Raw genomic sequence first — 23,124 nt, 5'->3', positions numbered from 1 at the left:
AAAAACTTGTTCCTGGGATCTCTAGTGTGTATGGTTTAGATACACATGAACTGTCACTAGTGAGAACAAAGTTGCCGTGATATTGGCAAAATGACAAATGGAAAAAAAATTAAATGGTTATGTTTAGTTTATATGCGGTAGATACGTTAATATATAACCCCAATACAAATGTATACAGGAACCACTCGACCTTCCAATAGTCATTTTCTGCTTTTTTTAGTAAGTTGAGAATGTTACATATTTAACTGTGAGAAAAAAATCACATTATTTCTTTTCAACTTTAAGAGAGTATGAAAACTGTTTATTTATGAAAATAATGGTTTATTTACAAAATTAGCGATTAAAATCAAGGGCTTCAATCTGTAAGGAATAAATCGTCTTACTATTAGTTATATGACATTCGCAGATGTTGGATAGTATTTCGTCCCCTCCCCGCGAAAATGGCCAATCTCAGTTTCGGCACGATAACGGGTTTTGACATTTTCGCATTGCGAAAAACGGCCCGCTTCTCTCCGCAAAGAATTCCAAGGTCCTATCCATCCAATCCATCGGCTTACAAAGTTAAACCATGTGAGGATTAGGCTCAGTTCGATTGGTTTGGCACGAAAATTTCCAAACTAAATGTAAACAATTCAAAAACTATGAGAAAAGTGTCTAACTCAAGCTGTAAAAGCTTGAGTTAGACAATTTTCTCATATTGACTACAGAAACAGTCAAACGTCACTTTAAACATTAGGACAAATGTAGAGATATCTTAAAAGTCATAATCAAAGTTTTTGCTTCATTCTGTATTTAAAAAAAAGAAGTATTTTCCTTCTCCCGAAAACTTGTAAATATTGAAGTTGGCCATTTTCTGTTTAGTTTTTAGGAAATTGAAATACTATTTTTGTAATTTTCTTAAGAAAAAAGAAAGATATGATTCGAATCACCGGTGGTTAGCGTGGTGGCTTTTTGATATTTTAGTAAAAAACTCATTTGAAATACAAATAATCACATTATAACACAAAAAAACACCTTTTCTGAAAAGCACACTTCTCTATCAAATATATATATAACAAGGTATCCAACTGAAAATCATCCGAAAACAGAGTGCATCGCTTTAAACAGCCATAACTTGATCAATTGTGCAGCGATTTCCAGGAATTCGTTCTTATTCAACGCACATGAATTTCCTTTCTAGAAATGTACATTTCTTGTAATATTTCTACAAATGCTTGGTAACATTAAGAAATAACACGATACACAACTCGCGTGATCTACTCGTCACCGATCAGACACGATTTATGAATAAATCTTCAGGTGTAAAGACACACCTTCGCATTGGACCATTGAAATCACTCGTGTGTTTTAAATGTCGGCCAGTTGAAATGTATGTTAAACAATGGTTTCAAACGGCGCTAGACAGTTAGTTTTTATGCATAGTGTAACGGCAAGAACGGTAGAATGTTTTTTTCATACGTTTTGTTGATTTAATGGACCTCGTGGTCCTTGAACTTTGCAGGGAAAATGCCCTTTACTCCACGAAGATTTTCAGTCTTAGATCGGGTCAGATTGGTGACGAGCGGATAACGCGAGTTGTGTATCGTGATATTTCTTAAATTTTGACCCAGCCCATTTGTAAAAATATTACAAGATATGTACATTTCCAGAAAGGATATTTATTTCTGCGTGAAGACCAAGTTCATGGAAATCGCTGCAAAATAACTGTAGTTCTGACTGTTTCAAAGCGATTGCACCCCGTTTTTCGGGGTCAATTTGAGTTGAATACCTTAATTGTTATATATATATTTGATAGTGATATTTTTCAAGAGAATTTTAGTTTGTCGTTATGTTTTTTTTTAATTCAAAATAATGTTTTTACTTATACACATCATAGCCACACTCTAACCACGTGATTCGAGTTGAAATGTTACACAGGAATGATTTAGCACAACATATTATATGTATAATAATGGCCTAAGTCTTATTCTTTTATATCAATTGCTTCTGTCCAGGTTTTGTTTAAATGTTAATGCTTACAGTAAAGCACAAATAGTGTTATTACTTACATCACGGGATTGGACATGAACATGATAAATATTTATATATGTTAATTATCCAACATATTTTATGGAAACTGAGTTACAAAAAAAAAATATACTGTGATTGATTTTTTTTGCAATAACGCATAATATTGCTATACTTGTGTCGTACTATAAATGGTTAATTGCATCAATTGCTTTCTAGTTAACTAAACGAACGAGTCAAATTTTTATAGCACGACTCGCATCCAGCCGTGTATTCTGGAGTATATGGAGTTTGTCATCAAGTGTGAAGAATGGGAAATTCTCATAATTCCCAAAGACACCGAATCACAGAGAAAATAATTCAGACTTAATGCAAATATGTGTTTGCATGGCAGTGTCTCCCATTACCACGCGCGGCAAGTTCATGGTGGGTTGCTAGTCCCCTTAGTCTCCAACAATCTCATTCAAAACATTAGCACATGCATGTTAATATATTTAACACAGAGGTAAACTAGCTTGTTTTTAAATAAGTTGTTTTTGAGATTAATTCTAAGAGGTAGTATTTTAGTAAGAATTGTTTTTTATAAAGCTGTTTAAGTGAAATCATGTTCAATGTCTTGCCAATCGCGCCTAATGTGTTACTCAAACATACATGTTATCGCCCATGATAGAGCAGTATGCAGATGACAAAACTACAAGACCTGCTTGATTCCATTTAATTAAACTTAACAAGTATTGTTAATATGGTATTCTACGGAAACAATTTCATAATAATTTCCATCGGTCAAAGACATCGGATTTAATTCAAAGGACCTCATCAAATCACAAGGAAATAGTTTCCATAGAATATAGATATATAACAACAGTACATATTATCAAGACAAGACGTTCAAAACACATAATCATATATAAATGACCTCAACTATATACAATCTCAAACATGTTACTTAAACATATAACATCAATACTGATTTAATGTATACAGTATGTTTTTGGAAAACAACTATAGCCGTTTTATCTCAAGTGTCAAATCATGCATAATTTTAAGGTGGTTAATTTTGTTATTTATATCATAGAAAAGCTTAAGTGATTTCGTGATAACGTACTTCGAGCCTCTTGTAGTAAATAAATTATACTGCTGATATATATATATATATATATATATATATATATATATATATATATATATATATATATATATATATATATATATATATATATATATATATATAATGTTTTGCAGTGCTTTCGATACGGAATCGTTTTCTAGATATATGTAATTGTAAAGCAAATAGTCAAGTGGTATACCGTTAATTCTCGTCACACGTACCTAGATTTCACAGGTTTGAATCTTGAAAAAATCAGGAGGAAATAATTTTATTCTTTCATGATCATCTAATTGTATGTATTTTCGCTATTCTCTGTGTTACCTTCAAACATTTTTACGATACACATACACTAATTAATGTTGTCCAAGTCACAATATACATTAGACTTAAATGAAATTTAAAAAAAACAAACAGAGTTATATTCCTGATTTCAAAAATGTTTGTTTAAATGCCGACTTTTTAAAAAACAACTTGGCCACTGAAACGGACGATTAATTTAACAGTTATTTCACATGTCTTTTATTGCATTACTTACACTGCACATGTCTTAACTTTCATGGCTATACTTTGTATTATACAATTCTTTAAAGCGGGCCCTGGGGATCACTGAGAAGCCATAGCTGAGTAGTTTTAACACTCGAAACATAAGGTTTGGGACTGACTTTGACGTTATGGTCATACATTTAACATCTCTTGATATTTCGTGTATATAATAGTGACAGGGTTTAAAATTTGAACTCACTTTGTATAGTGCCTTTTGATGATTATACATACCAAATAAGTGGGGTTTGCGGTTTCAACAAAATATTGTTTAATGGTTTCCCTGTATAAATCATTTCAACACTGGTGAACCCCGGGGCAAAGCAACTTTTGATCCGAGGGGCATGATTGGAACAAACTTGGTATATTACCTCTAGATTACACTACATACCAAGTATGAAAGCCATGGACCTTTCGGTTTCAGAAAAAATGATTGTTAAAGGTTTTCCGACAAGAAGATTTAAAAGCATTTTACCTATTAAAGTCAATTTGGCCTCACGGGTATTATCAGAACTTTTTGTGTGAAGAACCTTTAGATGAATCTGCAAACCAAACATGAAAGATTTCTTGAAGGAAATGTTGACGGACATTCGGACGTTCGCGATTGCGAACACGGCGTTATAAAATAGCTTATCATATAAGCAAAAAAAAAAAATTCGCCCACCATGAAATCATGCATAAGTTAAAGTTGAGAAAAACGGACTACATGTCATTAACATTGATCTTAAAAAGCATGTCACCAGTTGAATGATTACTAGTAACTTTCTGGGTCGCTTCCCGAGCACGTTCGATGTCAGAACGACCTCCGATTGGATACTCTTGATGTTGAAAAATTATTCCTTGGTCACCTGGTCCAATAACGAATAATCCTACAAACATGTAACATGATTGATAAAGCTTAAATAAATTATAGGACAACACTATATACAATAAGCAATCTAACTAATAAGACATACCTTTACAATGTATTATGATTATATATTAAGTATATAATTCTTTTTATTTGACATGCATAGTAGTTATCTGACAATCTGGACTAAGGAGTAGATACATTTAATGAACTACCAACCTCCAAGTAATCTTCCCTCGCCTCTGAAGTTTCCTGGTGTTCCCATGTAGATCTGTTTGATGACAAGTGCAAGTGTTTGAAAAGTGAAAATGCCAGGAATATTCATCCACCTTTCTTGTGGCCCATAAAACTTGCGCTTGAAAATAATGACATAAACAATTAATAAAGCTCGTTCAGTGTTACCTGAATAAGAATACAGAATATAATTATCAACTCAAATGAGAGCCTGAAATTATAATTTATATAATAAATACTTGGAGCTTTATATCAAAGATTAAATACTATGCAATGACACATACTGGTAATTTAAATTTGCTAGTAAACGGTTTGTGGGAGCGTTCTTTAGATTTCTCACAGAGACACAAAGTTCTGGCTCTAATCACAGGAAACGGTCTCGAGAGCGTTTCAAATAAGCCTAGGTCTTTCTATGCAATCGAGCTAAAATAAATAGGTTTAAACTAAACTAATACACAGATAAGTCTTCCACAGCTGACGTGTAACCTTTACTTAAGCCCTTAACCATGAGCATGATATACGAATGTGTTGTTTATTCTAAAATGTAATACTGTTAAAATGTTAAAATTTAACCTCAAGATCCAAATAAACCTCTCCTCCTTGGAGAAAAGGTTTAAATTCACTGGCTCCAAATTTTTGGTGGACCACTGCGTGTAGGCGGACGCCTCGAGCCTCCATCTCTGGCAACAGAGTTGAAAGTCCCTGGGCCTCCTGTCATATTAAAGAAAGTTTGAAACACACACACAGTGTAATTTTTATATACTACGTGAGAGCAGAAATTGTTATAATGTGATACCGTATGTAGAAGAAGTACTTAAAATGACGTATTTGTTAACAAGTGTGATTTTATATTTAATTTGTTCGTTAACTATAGGATAATTTTATTATTTGTTGGTGTATTTTGGCTCAAATGTACTTCAAAATATGCTTATCATGTTATTTACATTTCATACTTAAGATCATTGAATATCATTAACAAGAAAGGAGAAACTTACCGCCCGACACAAAAATCACCCTGGTCTTCGTACAACCATAATGACTGCACCATTGGTCTTCCACAGTTCATTGGCCTGAAAATTACCAAACGTGTATGTATCCTCTTTTGACTGCTATCAATCAAATAAGTCGATATGTGTCTTAACACTCACTGAATAATACGTCAATGTTTTAACAGCTCAATTATGCATCTCTAGGTGCACCCTTATGCAACAAAGATATAATACTTAGATGTAACTATAGGTCAACTAATTCTTCAGGAATGTATATAAAGTCACAAGTCTACTACCATTCACTTCTAAAACAAGCTTTTGAGTAAAATATATATTAATGCGACGTTAAATACCATTTTTCTGACGAGATTCTAGAAAAACTAAAAAAATGTTCAAGGGACTCGTTCATATATTTTCTTATTTTGAAAAACTGCAGTACATATATTTACTAAAAAATATACCGGTGTGATATTTGGTATGTACTTAAATAATTTCTGCAGTCAGATATATTAAAACACAAACAAGAGGGCCTAAATCCCTATGTCGCTCAAATCAGACCCAACGGAAATGGACTTTTCTTTATTGAGCAAGTTTCATAATGATTCGACACAAAATGTGACTAATAGAGTGTTCACATGGTTTCATGGCCATATATGGATAGCTAACTATCAATTGTTGGTAATATTTACAACGGACCAGAAGTATTTTTTAGCTTCGCTCAGGTAATATTATAAGAAAAAAATATCCGTCATGATTGTCAACAGACCGGAACTTTGCCGATAAATCATTACACCATGTTTTTAGCACATGTGGTTTGCGTATGGCTATGATATTAATTAGTGAAAACATCATTTTGAATGATAAATAATCAAATTGTAATGAAAAATCAACTTTCCTAAAAAATATATAAAAATTCACTATCAAATATATATATAACAAGGTATTCAACTCAAAATCAACCGAAAACGGGGTGCATCGCTTTGAACAGCCATAACTATATCAATTGTTCAGCGATGTCCAGGAATTCGGTCTTATTCATTGAGAAATGAATTTCCTCTCTGGAAATGTACATATCTTGCAAGATTTTTACAAATTCAGGGTCAAATTTTAAGAAATAACACGATACACAACTCGCGTGGCCTACTCGTTGTCGATCGGACCCGATTAATGAATGAATGTAAAGACACACCTTCGCATTGGACCAATGAAATCACTCGTGTGTTTTAAATGTCAGCCAGTTGAAATGTATGTAAACAATGATTTCAAACGGCGCTGGGCAGTTAGTGTTGATGCATAATGTAACGACAAGAACGATAAGATTGTTTTTTCATACGTTTTATGGAATTATGGTACCGATGTCCGTGAACTTTGCAGGGAAAATGTCATTTACTCCGTGAAGATTTCAGTCTTAACTCGGGTCCGATCGACAAGGAGTAGGTCACGCGAGTTGTGTAACATGTTATTTTCTTTTTAAGAGACCAATTTCACACGTGAACTCGGCTGCGATATCACAAGAACAAAATGTCCAGAGCCAATTGTATGAGAATTGCATTAAGACGATTCAAGGCTTCACTAGAGCCTTACATTGAAAATATGGTCTTTCAATGTGTACATACGGCCGAGTTATCATTTGAACAATTGTTCTGAGCAAGTTTAAATAATATTGGACAAAATTGCATCTTCTAGAGTGTTCACACGGTTTTACTATAACAATATTCAACTTTCAATGCAGCCCTGCGACTGATATCGATTAAAATCGATGAAAAGATTAAGCATTGAATTCAAAAGAATACAAATTTCGAGATTTGATTTTGCAATCATTCATAATTTAGAAAAATAATTCAAATAATTCAAAATTACATGAGTTGAATATTAATAAATAACATGTCGACTAAATAAGGACGATTTCTAGTTTCATAACTTCGTTTAGACCTTCCTCTTTATGTTTTGTATTGCCTAATGAATCACGTAATTATTATGAAAGCCCTAACAAAACATACACACGGGTTTGAACACATCTTAAGCATATATATATATTATTTAATAAGTCGCCGTTTCTAATTTTATAAATCCATATAAACTCTTTATAGTGGTTTTATAGTTTCTTAAAGACTGTTTTTAATCGATTTTTCTACAAAAATAACTTTTTATCGGGACAACTTTCCCACATAATCTTTTATAGAAAGTTTAGAAACTAATGTTTTTGTCGTTAACCTACTTTCACGCTTTACATATTTGCCCACATGCCATTACACCTGCAAAAGTGTTAATTGTGAAAGCAAATATTTTGCTGTTCTGTTTTGCTCTGAAAATAAACTTGAACGATCAAGTCACATCGTTCGCATTCGTTGCAATACTTTGTTTTCTATCGAAACCGTGGAAGGAAATCGATAATACTCTAAACAATCACTCGATTGCAAGAAATCTGTAGCGAAGACTAGATCAACACTTACATCACGTTCAGTCCTCAATTTGAATATAAGGAAAACTTCCCCGCACATTGGCGGACAGTTTCTCCATTTACCAAATTTGTTTCGATCTCTTCGAAGACATCATTTGAAGTAATGTTCTCAGCAAGTTTAATTTAAATTTCATGAGGTTTCTCACCAATAACCCAGCGGACTTGTTTTCAGTTGACCGGTACCTTTTTCGAACTCGGCTTAGATATAGCAAAAGGACACATCTTCTGAGCCATTTTATTAGGATTGATCAGAAAATGTGCCTTCTATAGAGATTTCACAACATTTCAATGGACTGGAACCATGTCCTAACTCGGCAGAGATATCATAAGAACATATGTTATAAGCAAGTTTTATGATGATAGGTCAAACAAGAGATCTCTGTGTTTCCCAATCATTTTCTTTAATTAAACAAGTGACCTTGTTTTTGATCCCGCTTGACCCAGTTTCAAACGAGGGCGAGATACAATCGGGACATATGTTCTTAGAAAGTTCCGAGATAGGTATTATACATGTGAATTATGAGGTTCCACTATAGCTGCCCCGCATCCTTGCGGCTCAATCGGCCGATATATCATTAGAACAAAGGTTCTTAGCATGTTTCGCGATGATAAGGCAAAAAGCTAGTACAAGAGTGTTCACTATTGTTATCCCCACGTTTTTCGGAGAAAAAGTGGGGATATTGTATTGATGTGCGTCTGTCCGTCCGTCCGTCCTGGCCACCTGCTCCTCCTACACTATTAGTACTAGAACCTTGAAACTTACATACATGGTAGCTATTAGCATATGTGCGACGGTGACAGTGACGGAATTTTGATCTGACCCCTGGGTCAAAAGATATGGGGGTTGGGGCGGGGCCGGGTCAGAGATAGTCACTCATTTTTTATGTTATTTTACATTAACTTCTTCATTTCGGCACCGATTTACTTCAAATTGATACTGAGCCTCTCTTGACACTAAAGTCAATCTAAACTATGCATGGCCCCATTACCAACCCTGGGGCGCCCCGGCCACATAGGCCACGCCCACCCCAAATTGCCTTTTACTATATTTTCTTCATTTCTACACCGATTCACTGCAAATTGATACGGAACCTCTCTTATGACAATACGGTCAATCTCAGATATTCATGGCCCGATAACCAACCCTAGGGCACCCCGCCTACATAGGCCACGCCCACCCAAAATTGCCTTTTACTATAATTTCTTCATTTCTACGCCGATTCACTTCAAATTGATACTGAACCTCTCTTATGACAATACGGTCAATCTCAGCTATGCATGGCCCTATTACCAACCCTGGGGCACCCCGCCCACATCGGCCACTACAACCCAAAATTGCCTTTTACTATAATGTCTTCATAAAGGGCTCGCGCTGTCGTTCGCCATTTGAGCCATTTGCGAAAATATTGAGAATTTGACTAAAAAAAATCTGATTTGCGAAAATGCTAAAATCTCGCAAATCTTCATTTAAATTATCCGCCATTTAAATCCAGACTGGTTTTCTATAGTTTTCTCTTTGTTTCATTGAAAGTGTTCGCAAATTGAACAATAAACGAAAACCGGTCTGCACCAGAACATGAGACATCGCTTGACCTTATTGTTATTGAAGCGCACGTGGTAGCTGGCCAATCAACATTGAGTTCGCTCACACATAATATTGGGTCAATCATTCGTAGACACTTGGAATTTATTTAAACATATTTTATTTCCATAATAGTTACACAACTACAGAACATACATAGAAATACAACTGTTTTGAAAAAAGGGTAGGACCTAAAGTTCTAACAACATTATTGGTGGTCTTTCCCTGTTTGTTATTTACATTGCATATATTCGTGACGATAGCGTGATTTTGTAAAGCTATATTTTACATGGTCAAGATAACATTTGTCTTAAGAAAGCAAAATACAAGTGCGCAAGTAAAATACGAAAGAAAATCATGGTTTGTAAAGCATTGGAAATAAAACACACAGTACAACCTTGAGATAGTGAAGTCCTGTCCAGGAGAATAAACATAACTATGTGCTACAACAACATTATGAAAAACGCTCTGTCGTCTTAATAAATATCTGAACATTTTTAAATACGAAGCAGTTGGTGTCATTATCTACCATGTCATTACCAAAAAGCATTGTATTGCAATTTATTTGTTCAATTGCGTGTAGGGTTTCAAAAAGAGAAGTACGTTGTTCAGAAAAGCGTGGACAAATAAAAAAGAAATTATACACTGATTCAACTTCTCCACATACGCATAAAGGTGAAGGTTCTAAGTGATTGATGAAAAAGTGCAATTTCAAATCGCTACAGTTATTCCTTAGTCGAGCATGTAAAATGGACGATTTTCTATCACCAACATGAAAATATAAAGGAGTTTCGACATTTGGGAGAAATACTTGTTTCAATTTAATTTTGAATCTTGATAGAAAATAAGAGTCTTATGTCGCGAGGAAAGTTGTTCCATAGGTCGATAGCCGACGGGATAAATGAACGTGAGTAAAGTTCCGTCCTTCTAGTAACGATTACAGAATCATTTGCGTTCCTCAGGTTCCTAGCAGATTGTTGAAAGACAGTTGCTGGTAGTAAATTTTGTAAGTAGTCTGGAAAGCCATTGTGTATTTTGTACATATGTATAAGTTTTAGATACTTCCTACGCTCGGCTAAACTATGCCAGTTGATTTCTGAATACATATTAGACAAAGAAACAGATTTTGTGAGACCTGTGACTATTCTTGCCGCTTCATTTTGTAGTTTATTAAACATTTCTTTTTCGTAAAGCGCACATCCGTCCCAAACGACACATGCATACTCAAGTAGTGGTCGTAGGTGGGAAATATAAATTTGATTTAATGTTTTCTTGAGACCATGTATTTAATTTTTCGCATAATTCCAAGTATTTTTGATGTTGATTTTACTATATTAGTGATATGCTCGTGCCATTTACCGTTTGAGCTGAGCGTAAGACCGAGGTGTTTGTGGTTTTCTACAAAATTGACCGGTACATTATTAAATAAAACATGTGGTTGGGGAACAGCATGGTGTGATGAAAACAACATAGCCACGGTTTTATGAGGTTTTAAAATCTACAAGCCATTGTTTTGCCCATTTACTTATAACTTGTAGGTCATGGTTCAGAACAATTTCAATGTTATATATATGTATATATATATATATATATATATATATATATATATATATATATATATATATATATATATATATATATATATATATATATATATATATATATATATATATATGAGGTAGTACATGAGAGGGAAGTGTCATCGGCAAAAGGGCGGGCAGTACATTGAAGGTGCTTGACTATGTCGTTTACGTAAACAAGAAAAAATAATGGGCCTAGAGAGGATCCCTGTGGAACACCGGCATTAAGCTCTAACGTTTGAGATATTGATGCACCAACCACGACTTTTTGAGTGCGACTCCATAGATAAGTTTTTATCCAATTAAGTAAATTACCATCAAATCCATTGTGTTTAAGTTTGAAGAGTAGTCCTGTGTGCCAGACGCGGTCGAACGCTTTAGAAATATCACAGAAAACCATGCATGTGAGTTTCTTTTCATCAATACCTTTCGTTATTTGATCAAAAATATCGATTAATTGAGCGACTGTGGAGTGACCTTTTAAGAAGCCCGACTGGTTGGAGTATATACGTTTGTTAGCAAGAAGGTGGTTGTATAAATGTTTATAAACTATCCTCTCCGTCAGCTTGCCTACGCAACTTAACAATGAGATAGGACGGTAGTTGGAAGGATTATTCGGTTCTCCCTTTTTAAATAGAGGCATAACAATCACTTCTTTCCATTGGGCGGGATATGTACTTTCGTTAAGTGATTTGTTAAAGAGGATACACAAAGGCTTAGCAATAGAATTACACGTTTTTTAAAGGACAATATGACTTACAAGGTCACCACCGACGGCTCCCGGCGCGGGGACATGCTCTGCAGTTTTGTAAACCTAGTTCCCAGCTATGGGTCAAATAGCTCCACTGCCTTGTGGATGCCTTGGGAGAGGAAAAGGCTAAGGGATGATACCCCGACAGAAAACCGCTGCTGCCTTGCAGTCCGTCGTTGGATCGACAAAGGCTAAAGGAAAACAACCTGACAGAAATACACTGCTGCCTTGCAGTTCGTCGTTGGCTCGACAAAGGCTAAAGGAGGGGTAACCTGACCAAAACCTAGAGAGTTGAAATCAGAGATGCTGGGCCAACTGGCACTCTCTTAACAAACCACAGCATCATGTAATTTCCGCAATGACTATACAATCTACTAGTTATCAACGATGTGGTGCTGAGTCTTTGGGATCCCTCCAGGGAGATTCAGTGCCGGGCTCTGTGCCTCGACAGAGTCCACCCAAAGCTACTGGGGGTCACTCCTTCAAAAACACCAAGAGGAGAAGAACAGGCTTCAACAAGCCAATGATGAGAAAAGTCACGCGAACGCAAAGAAGAAGAAGAACCACCGACGGCTTTATTGGTTATTAAGCATTTAATAACATCTATAATTTCTGATTCTGATATGGACAGGTTATATAATTTTGCGTTAGAGATATCTGAGCATTTTTGGAAGAACACCGGTTGAGTCATTCAACGACGCAATGGAGGAAAAGTATCTGTTTAAACAGTTTGACTTGTCAGTATCTGACAAATGTACAATAAGATTGCCGTCAGAGTCCGTTGACTGTAAAGGTGGTATCGAATTCGGGTGAGAATTTGTTTTTATTAGTTGCTTTAGTGTTTTCCAATATTTTTTTGGGATTTGAAGTATTTAGTTCATCAAGAGATTTTCTAGGTTAGAATAAAACTGTTCTTTCGCATGTTTTATCATGTAATTAACCTTATTTCGAAGTTGTTTATATTTATTACAGTTAGCAGAAGTAGGATTGTCTATGGATATGTGTTTTTGTCTATCTCGTTTACGAGTCATTGTTCTAATAGAATAATCATACCATGGTTTGTCATGAGGGCGCACTGTGACAAGTTTATTTGGAATGCAAAGTTTCATCAGTTCGGTAAGTTTGTTCGTAAACATAACAGTTGCTTCATTTACATTAGAATCATGAATAAATTCCCAGTTTGTACATGTAATAAGATTGTTTAGTCGATCGAAATCGGCATATTTATACAACCAAATGTTTCGTTGAATCGGTTAGCTGTTTATTAAAGGAATTGTAACATGAATGGCAGTAGCATGATGGTCACTAACAGTTTGAGGGATAACTATTACTTCACTGTTCAAGCATGAAATAGTATCCGAGATTAATATCGGATCAATTAGTGTAGCAGTATTTGCGGTGACCCTTGTCGCTTGAGAGATAACTCGTTATACAGGGATACTGATTGAGAGAGGCGAGCATTGTGTTTAAATTGGTCTTCATTTATGTCCCCAAGCATGATGACGTTCTGGTTTAAATCAAGCGCTTTATCAATCATGATTTCAAAATAATTCCAAAAAGTAACATCAGAATTAGGCGGCCGGTAAAAGCAACAAACCAGAGTATTGAAATTATGCAATTTAACTTCTAGCCAAACTGTGTGTAAACGGGGATTTTCGAGGTTGAGAATACGCCTCGATAATAATATTGTTTTTACATAAACAATTAGTCCGCTTGAATGACTCGAGAAATCCTTCCGAAATAATGCGTGATAAAAAACATCAATTAAAATCTGCTCGTCGGTGATAATCTCGGTTAAATGGGTTTCCGTAAAACACATTATGTCAAAATTTAGTAAATTATCTTTGATAAATTCAAGTTTGTTGCGCAACGATCTTATGTTAAGGTGAAGTAGACCCAAGGCACCGTTATGAGGGACACTTGGAATACACAGTTGATATTGGCGTCTGCCAACAATTTAGCGGCCGATGGCAAACGTCGTATTTAAAGATAAACACATGACAAGAAGAGCAACAATAAATTATTTCTCAGCTGATCACTTTAGACCTTTCTATCGACTATCGATCTGAATTAAATGATGATCATAAAATAATTAGTTCTATGTTGATGATGTTAGTTGTTACACCTTTCTGCCGATTATCGACGTTATCGTTTGAAATAAAAGGTGATAATTAAGTAGTTTTTTCCCCACAAGCAATGCTATTGTAAAGAAAAATGTCAACCAAATGGTATATTTATTACGTATTTGCTAGGCTACTGATTTCCATTTTCTGCAATCAAACGATATGCAAATATTAATTCAAGTGCAGAACGCGTACATTTTTTCGGACTGTCGTTTTCGGATACATTATTTTTCGCTGATTTAAATCTAAGTTCGGAGTTCTTTATAGAAGAAATAGAATGACGAATACACATGCGGTAATACGGACGATGTGGTTTATATTATTTCGAATTGTATTCACTTGAAATTGCAATTGGAAAGACTATAACAAAGAACAATTTGTAAGTGCTCTGGGTGGAGTGGGGGGGGGGGGGGGGGGGCTTTGCCCTTTATTCATGGTTCTAAGACCCCCGGCCTAATTTTCAGGATTTCAAATCTGGGACAACTTACTCAACTGTTAAGTGTACATGTATAAATTAACTTATGATTGTACTTTGAAGTACCATAATAATTATTTCTATATTGAAAACTAAATGTTAAATTATATGTGATATGCTCTTGTTGTCATAAAAAGAAATATGAACAAGTTGATAGTATATATTATTATTTTAAAACCACTTTTCGCGCTCCGAAAAACGAAATCTGGTTGGCTCAAAGAAATTTTGGGCCAGCGCTAGCCCTGATTCATTTCTACACCGATTCGCCTCAAATTGATACTGAACCTCTCTTATGACAATACCGTTAATTTGAACTATGCATGGCCCCATTACCAACCCTGGGGCGCCCCGCCCACATAGGCCACGCCCACCCAAAATTGCCTTTTACTATAATTTCTTCATTTCTACACCGATTCACTTCAAATTGATACTGAATCTCTTTTATGACAATACAGTCAATCTCAACTATGAATGGCCCCATTACCAACCCTGGGACGCCCCGCCCACATAGGCCACGCCCATCCAAAATTGCCTTTTACTATAATTTCTTCATTTCTACACCGGTTTACTTCAAATTGATACTGAACCTCTCTTATGACAATACGGTCAATCTCAACTATGTATGGCCCCAAAACAAACCCTGGGGCACCCCGCCCACATAGGTGGCCTATGGGGGCGGGGTGCCCCAGGGTTGGTATTAAATAAATGGCATTTTACTATAATTTCTTCATTTCTAAAATTTACTTCTTATTGATACTGAACTTCTCTTATGACAATACGGTCAATCTCAACTATGCATGGCCACATTACCAACCCTGGGGCGCCCCTGGGTCAAACATGCGGTGTTGGGATACGCGTCGGCCTCTGCCGCGCCATTTCTAGTTTTATATATTGTTAGGCTAAGGTAAGCCTAAGATATTGCCAGCCCAGGGACAAGGGCCCGGAACATTAAGTTGCAAAACGGCACATTATTTTACATGAGTTTTATATACTTAAAACATTTTCTTTTTGAATTTAGGACATAGGTTTAATGTCATTTTTCCAAACTGTGGAAAAGTCATTTAAAAGGAACTTGTTTACTTATTTATACGTTGACAAATTATCAATTATTTGTAACAGATTCCAAAAACTGCGAATGTTATGATGGAAAGTAGCGAAACAATTAACACTTGAAATAAACCATTAATTTTATAACAGTTTTCTTAATAAGATGAGATCTTAAAACTGAGAAAATTAAATATAGCGTTTGTAACTCAAAACAAAGGATTTATAAGAAATACCATTTGGAACGCTTACATGAATTTAAAACTGTAAGCAATAACAGAAGGAGTCAGGATGTCCGAGGTGTAAAGTAAAAGCTGTAGCCGTAACGGTTCGAATCAGAATGTCCGCGTGGTCAAGGATTAAGCCTCTAGATCTTTCGGATCCGAGATCAAAGGAACAATTTTCCTTTATATTTCTGTCTCGTTATTATATTTGAAACACTAACTACATATGTGTAAATGTGCAAATATAAATCTATGTTTAAGACATGAAACAATATGCATTAAATGATAGAAACGATCTGTGATCTAGACTTTAAATTAATTTGAAAGACTATGGATACACCTACCGTAAAAATTGTTTCCTTTCCATCAAGCGTCTGAAGTTTAGCTTCTGCGAGATATCCTAAAGTTGCTGACTGAGCCTTAGGTACGAACCTTGGGGCGAGGTTACAAATAATAACCAGGCCTGCCACAAACCCCGCGGCCCCCATGAGACCAAGAATTACGTCAAGCATCTAAGGAGAAAATACATTGAGTAAAACAGACAAAAAACGCTTGATTTTGCTTAATCATAAATTTGATTATCAACAAATAACCGAGACCTGTATGGGTCACCGTTTTACTATTTAAAAAAAACATTTTTAAATCTATAATGTACATTCTTGATATAAATGTTTATTGTTTATCAAGAAATCGATTTTACTTTATGGTATCAAGATATCGCATTATTGAATTTAAATAAATTCAGTTGTATATTAAAAAAATCATTTATTGATACAAAGAAATGGAATCGTGTTTTGTGTTAAAAAGTATTAATATGAAAAAAAACTATAACAGATATCACGAAATCGAGACGTTATTTCTTGATATAAAAAGTAAGAGATCTCCCAGTCGCAATATAGATCGCCAGAAATTGGTGTACAATCATAACAAGGGTTTACCCATTTCAAGAAATGGCTAAAGAATAAAATAGCGTTTAAATGCAATGTCAAGATACAAATTTAAATATGACGTATAACAAATTCTAATTCTTATTGTTGTTAAATGCAAACCATTCCAGTCTTTCAAACCTGTTATATGTAACGCAGTTCGACGCGATTTCCTTCTTTCAAATATTACTATAAAGACCGATTTCTTCATCTCAATAAATGATATTTGATATACAAAAATCGAATAATTGATGAATCGAAATACTTTTTTTTGCTTGTACTCGCAGTTATCAATTTTTGCTCTAATGTAAAACAGATTTAGAAGAAACATACTTTACACAAGTTGTGTGTTGAAAATTAACCTATATTTCATTGAAAACCACAGAAAATCATGAAATAAAAAGATTCCAATGCTTGCAATTTTAACACAGTAAAGAAAAATATACCACCATAAAATATGTATAGTTCGGCAACGGTTGTTAAATTACATGTATGATACCCATTAAAAGTATAAAGTTATTAATGTTGTTTTTAAATACCTATAGTCCCATAAAATTATATAATAAGGCCATACATAGACCATACAGACGCTTTCTCTTTTAGTATTTTTTTTAATAATGTAAATAAAATGGATAATATTAATGTAAATATTTAATGCATGTATATAATAATAAACGTTATTTTTAATTAAAGCACACTCACCGTAGTATGCTGTGTCTTTATTATTTCCGTATGTTAACGTTCTAAAAGCAGTGAAAATGTGAATACATTTACTTGTCCAATCGGCCTTTTTATGCCGGAATCACATGCCATGTACGGATTGAATGACCGTAAATATTTATCCAGAACCGATCACTGTGAACAACTTATTGCGATATTTGTGGACAGAATGTCCGCCAGTCCATCTACGCTGCGAAATGACAATTGCATATTTCTTAATGACAACTGAATGTTGACGTATTAAAACTGAATGTTGGTATTTGACATGTGCGTATTGCACTGTGCTATTCGCTACAAACAAACTGCAACTGTCGTATGCCTTCATGCTTCTGCAAATCGCCTGGTAGTACATATATTGCTGCTTCATATATATTTTATTAATGCTAATAATTTGATGCGCTCATTGAAAACGTTCAGTTAAAGATGTAATTAATAAGCGATACAAATGCGAGTAACCACAGGCAGCGTTGTTAATTAACAAAAAATCGGTGTTTTTCAAGACGGTACTCCCAGCTCCCAACCACACCAAATGACCCCAATGTTCATTTGTTAGATTTTTTAAAGGTTTGACACATGTTTTGACCAATTCTAAATTATGATATTGACAAGAAAATACCATTTAAAAATCCCCATTTACATCGAATATGTATATATAATCAATAGTCGAGGGAAAGAGATGCAAGCGCGCGAGATCTCGATGCGACGCATCGTAATCCCGCAATCTGGGGACAGTTTCAACAAACATCGTACAACAAATTTAGAATACGATACATATTTTAAAGAAACATTATTGCAACACACCAAGGCATAGTATTATTACTAATTTCCAATAAATTTATTCATTTTATCAGTGTCTTACCGTCGGAATATGTTTTGCGTGGATATATAAACGAGATCTGGCTTATATAAAGGGACACGCACACAATATATGTATTTGAAGCGTTAAGGGTAAAACGTTATACACGTTCTTCAATTCTATACGAGATACTCTGGCTTCAGGCTAAACATTCGGGCTAGCATGATTTAAAAACGTAATGCTGACTCCCTATTATTTTCCATATGACCAATACATTAGAAGAATGTTATTCATTCATGTCTACTTGTGGGCAAAAAAACAACAACATTTATTGGCTGTTGTTTATTAAGGAAACGAAGGTGAAATCCTGGTTGGACAGCTATGATGTACACAATCAATTACCGTAATAAATATACGATATTGTCCCATAGAATTGAGAATTTATTAAGCAATTTTGCACTCTTTTTAAAATAACGAAGATGAAAATGTTTAGCCCCCGTCAGTTAATGGTCACTTTATCATGAATTATCTCGAGTATCAGGCAACTATCAGACTAGGGCAGTGTTCAGTACATCGGGCTCTCATTTAACCGGATGGTGCTCAAGCCCACACGGCAAAAATGGGTTTGTTTGTTGGTCATCATATCTGATAGGTGGGTTTTCCTCCGGGTATTAAGCTCCACTTCCTCGACAGAAGACCGCAACACAATTATGAGAACACTGAATAAATTCTTTTTTAAACTAACATTCAAAAGACTGCAGACATCAGGCAATGGTGCTGGTATATTACCAGAGTAATCGCAAAATGCAGCTTCGAGACACACACACACACACTCAGACTCGTCAAACGCACGCACACACGCGAGAATCGCTCACTTGCGTGATGGTACGTCCAAGTGTCAGTTCGCAACTGGCCATTAGGATACATATGTTTATTTATCTGGGTACTGATTAAATCCATAGTAATTACTTACAAAACTGATAAAACAGATCCACAAAAACAAAGATGAAATGGCTACGATATCTTCTAATTAAATTTTTCGACATGTTTTGTAATTTGCAAATAAATGATATTCTTAACAAACTCATGAAAATGCATAATGTTATTGCAGCAAAAACAGCTCGATCGGGCATCAAAATCGATGTTTCGACAAAAGTTATCTTCACGAAAACTTTCTAACCTAAACCGGAGTTTTCTCACGTCAATCGTAATTTGCGCTCGAGTGTGACATTTTTTATTGGTTTACTGTAATCATTTGATCTGTAGGATGTGGCTTGGTTAGACTCCACGGACATGATTTGAACAAACTTAGTGGAGTAGCACCATACTGTTACAAACGAGAGATACATTCTCTGAGCCGTATGGTTTTAAACAGTTTTACTTTTAAATCTATTTTAGCTCTGGTGACATACATATCAATAGGACTTGAATGATTTTAGCAACTTTAAACTAAAGTAACCGAAGGATCCATCCGGATAAGTTAAGTAAACTTGTTGCGCTCAGGTTACTTAAAAAAACACCATACCGCGGGATCTAGCTACTATGAGAAATTAATGCATATAAGAAAACAATACTCGGTACTTTAGTCTGCAATACCCCGTACACAAGCTAATAAATAATAAGAACTTTCCAGTAAATCGAACACAACAATATTTGAGTCCATATCAATGCCACTGCCATTGATTAGTGAAAACCCAAGAACCACGAATATGTGCAATGACTCCATATATATATATATATATATATATATATATATATATATATATATATATATATATATATATATATATATATTAGCACTCGCTCGTTTAACAATTTAAATAACAAGTTATAAAAATCGACTGAAAGTATGAAGGGCTTGCTTTTTCAATCAGTCTTCTTAAAATTTTCACATAGTTTATCTTCATCGAGCACCTTAACTATGTTTTTATACAAATGTCAGAACCTTAACTATGTTTTTATACAAATGTCATCAACATATAGTTTGCTGTCTACGGCAGCACATGCTTATGACAAGTGTAACTTTTTCTCTATTTTTGCGCATGAACATGCCAATATCCGGTCACTTCATACTCAGTGACCTGGCCAGAAATTACGCATTCAACAATATTGACACATTTGTGTTCAGAGATGGCTAAAATATGACAAGAAAATCTTTTTTTAAACATGCGCTGTCATTTAGTTTCACATAATTTGTTTTAAAGGGGCCTTTTCACAGATTTTGGCATTTTTTAAACTTATTCATTAAATGCTTTATATTGATAAATGTAAACATTGGATCATAAAAGCTCCAGTAAAAAATCAAGAAAAAAAAATAAAAAAAGGAAAAGAACATTGCCCGGAGCAGGTTTCGAACCAGTGACCCCTGGAGTCCTGCCAGAGTCCTGAAGTAAAAACGCTTTAGCCTACTGAGCTATTCCGCCGAGTACACATGCTTGACGTATTTTATACCATATATAGGCAATCTTCGTAGTTTCACAAAATTTAACGACAAAAACAGAACTCTCCAAATTATTCAATCGTTTCGCGTTGCAACGCTTTATAATTTTTAGGTTTTAAAATCGTCAAAAGATGCATATAATGGCTATATTAGAGCATGGTTAATGTTCAGTATTACTGTTTCCTCACAAATATCATAACTAAAACGAAAACTTACAAATCTGAAACAACTTTTTTTCAATTTTGTCAATTTACCAAAGCGTGAAAAGATCCCTTTAAATAAAACATCGGTTGCCAACAGGTGTTTTATGCTATTCGAATAAAAAAAGAGATGGATGTCAAATAAGGGAATAACAACAAGAATACAATTTTTGTCCCGTAATATTCACAATAAGAATTGAAAATCATTCTTTAGCATACATAAACCCTTTTTTATTAGCGTCGCTCTGGAGAGCGGCGACTAGTATGTCATGCATTTTTTTCGCTTATGGGAGGAGCAGTTATTGTACGGATCAATGTATATATTTCTGTTTTAAGAATATCTTGCACAGTGGTGATTTTTTGTGTAAATTAGTGTAAATAAGTACTTCATTTGTGCCTATTATATTAATAACAACATTTATTGCCAAAAATGCTAAGTTAATTATTTTAATTAATAGCTAAACACAGGGACTGGGCACTAATAAAAGATCACAGGGACTACGCGAACCGGTGATACTTTAAATAAATAGTCAACATTTTTGTCTGAAGATTTCAACAGTCGCCGTTGTGTAGTGGATGAGGTGTCCGCCTTGCGATCGGGAGTTGGTGGGTTCGATTCCCAGGCGGGGAGCACATTTTTATTAAAATTAATGGATGCCGCGTGGCGACAACGTTAATTAAAATTTCTTACATCTCTTAAATATCTTAAGAATATCTTAAAAAAATACACGTGCTTTTATATTAACAAATAAATGCAAACAACACATCTATTTTGCATGTATTATTGTTGTTGTTTATGGTTGTCTATCATAGGCCCTTAGTACTATCCCTACCACATATAGAGCGCGAAGCGCGACACGTATTATTGATTGTAACAATGAGTTGTGATAAAGGAAGCAGCCGCTTATCAAGGAGGAGATGTGTCCCAGCAACCCGTTTCCCTAGAGTCAAGCACTCCTCGGAGTTTTTTTTTAAGAACCACATATAGAGCGCGAAGCGCGACACGTATTACTATCCAGGTGGTATGGACCCTTTGGTATGGACTTTTTTAGGTGACACTATCAATGCGCATTTTGTGAGATGAAGCAGATTTTTTAAAACCTACACAGTTCTGTTCCATTAATGAAAATTGCACACGGATGCCAGTAAAAAAAGGAAACCAATGTTAATAAAATGAACTATGGAATATTTGGGGGTTACAACACAAAATCATAGTTAATGGTTATTTGGGGGTTATAACACAACATCATAGATAATGGTTATTTGGGGGTTATAACACAAAATCATAGATAATGGTTATACCAGTATCTTTTTCTATTTTGATTAAAATAATCGGCCAATATATAAATATTTACAGTAGAAAAAAATCGTTCCATGTAACTTCATCGAGTGCCTTTTACACTGAAATTCCCGACGCCCTTTGATGCTTTGCATCAATACTTATCTTGTAATGTAATTGTAACGACCAGTGATGTCTTGAGTTACCGGAAATCAGTCGAAATGTCCCCATATTTGAAGTATCGCAAGCTACACTTGTATGACACGGAAAGCTTACTTTGGCATTAAGCATGTTATTATTGACTAATCATATACCTAAAATAAGTCATCAAAATACACTTGCTTTGTAAATAAATTATAATAATTTTATTTTCTCAAATAACGGCTAAAGGGTTTCATCTTTATATATCAAGTGTTGTTGTTGGAGATCAGTTACTTCATTTAGAGGCATGGAAATCATTCACATTAAACCATGACGATCTTATACGCATCACTTGATGGTGATGTTGCATGGTGATGTACGTGCAAATAAAATAATGCAAATATCAACTTTTTTTTTCGCAATATTTATTTCGACAAATCTGGTTAAAAAATATGTTGTTGCAATATTCGGTTGCATTTTATTAATATATTGATCTGCAATACGACATTGGCAGTCTTGTCAATCGATCTTTAAGCAATGTTTTCGAACAAATGCTCGTACCGCAAGTGCAACAAAGACACATAACGAATCTTTGCTCTGCTATTAGTCCAAATTTTTGACGCTCTTAAATATTAAGCTACTTTTTATATGGGT

The 23,124-nt window shown here is 34.7% G+C and overlaps 1 protein-coding gene across 1 annotated transcript; it reads right to left on the bottom strand.

Annotated features, from left to right (window-relative positions):
• Positions 1 to 4,357: 4,357 nt before the first annotated feature.
• On the bottom strand, positions 4,358 to 19,327 carry LOC127869632 (peroxiredoxin-like 2A). The gene is made up of 5 exons (XM_052412290.1): positions 19,286 to 19,327; positions 16,313 to 16,480; positions 5,313 to 5,450; positions 4,725 to 4,860; positions 4,358 to 4,524 (listed from the first exon to the last, which is right to left on the bottom strand). The coding sequence occupies exons 1-5, from the start codon at positions 19,325 to 19,327 to the stop codon at positions 4,358 to 4,360; spliced, it is 651 nt and encodes a 216-aa protein (XP_052268250.1).
• Positions 19,328 to 23,124: the final 3,797 nt, after the last annotated feature.

Source organism: Dreissena polymorpha, chromosome 2 (genome assembly GCF_020536995.1).
Source record: "Dreissena polymorpha isolate Duluth1 chromosome 2, UMN_Dpol_1.0, whole genome shotgun sequence".
Taxonomy (NCBI): domain Eukaryota; kingdom Metazoa; phylum Mollusca; class Bivalvia; order Myida; family Dreissenidae; genus Dreissena; species Dreissena polymorpha.
Note: the sequence above shows the minus strand (reverse complement) of the source record. Positions and strands in the feature narration are given on the sequence as shown.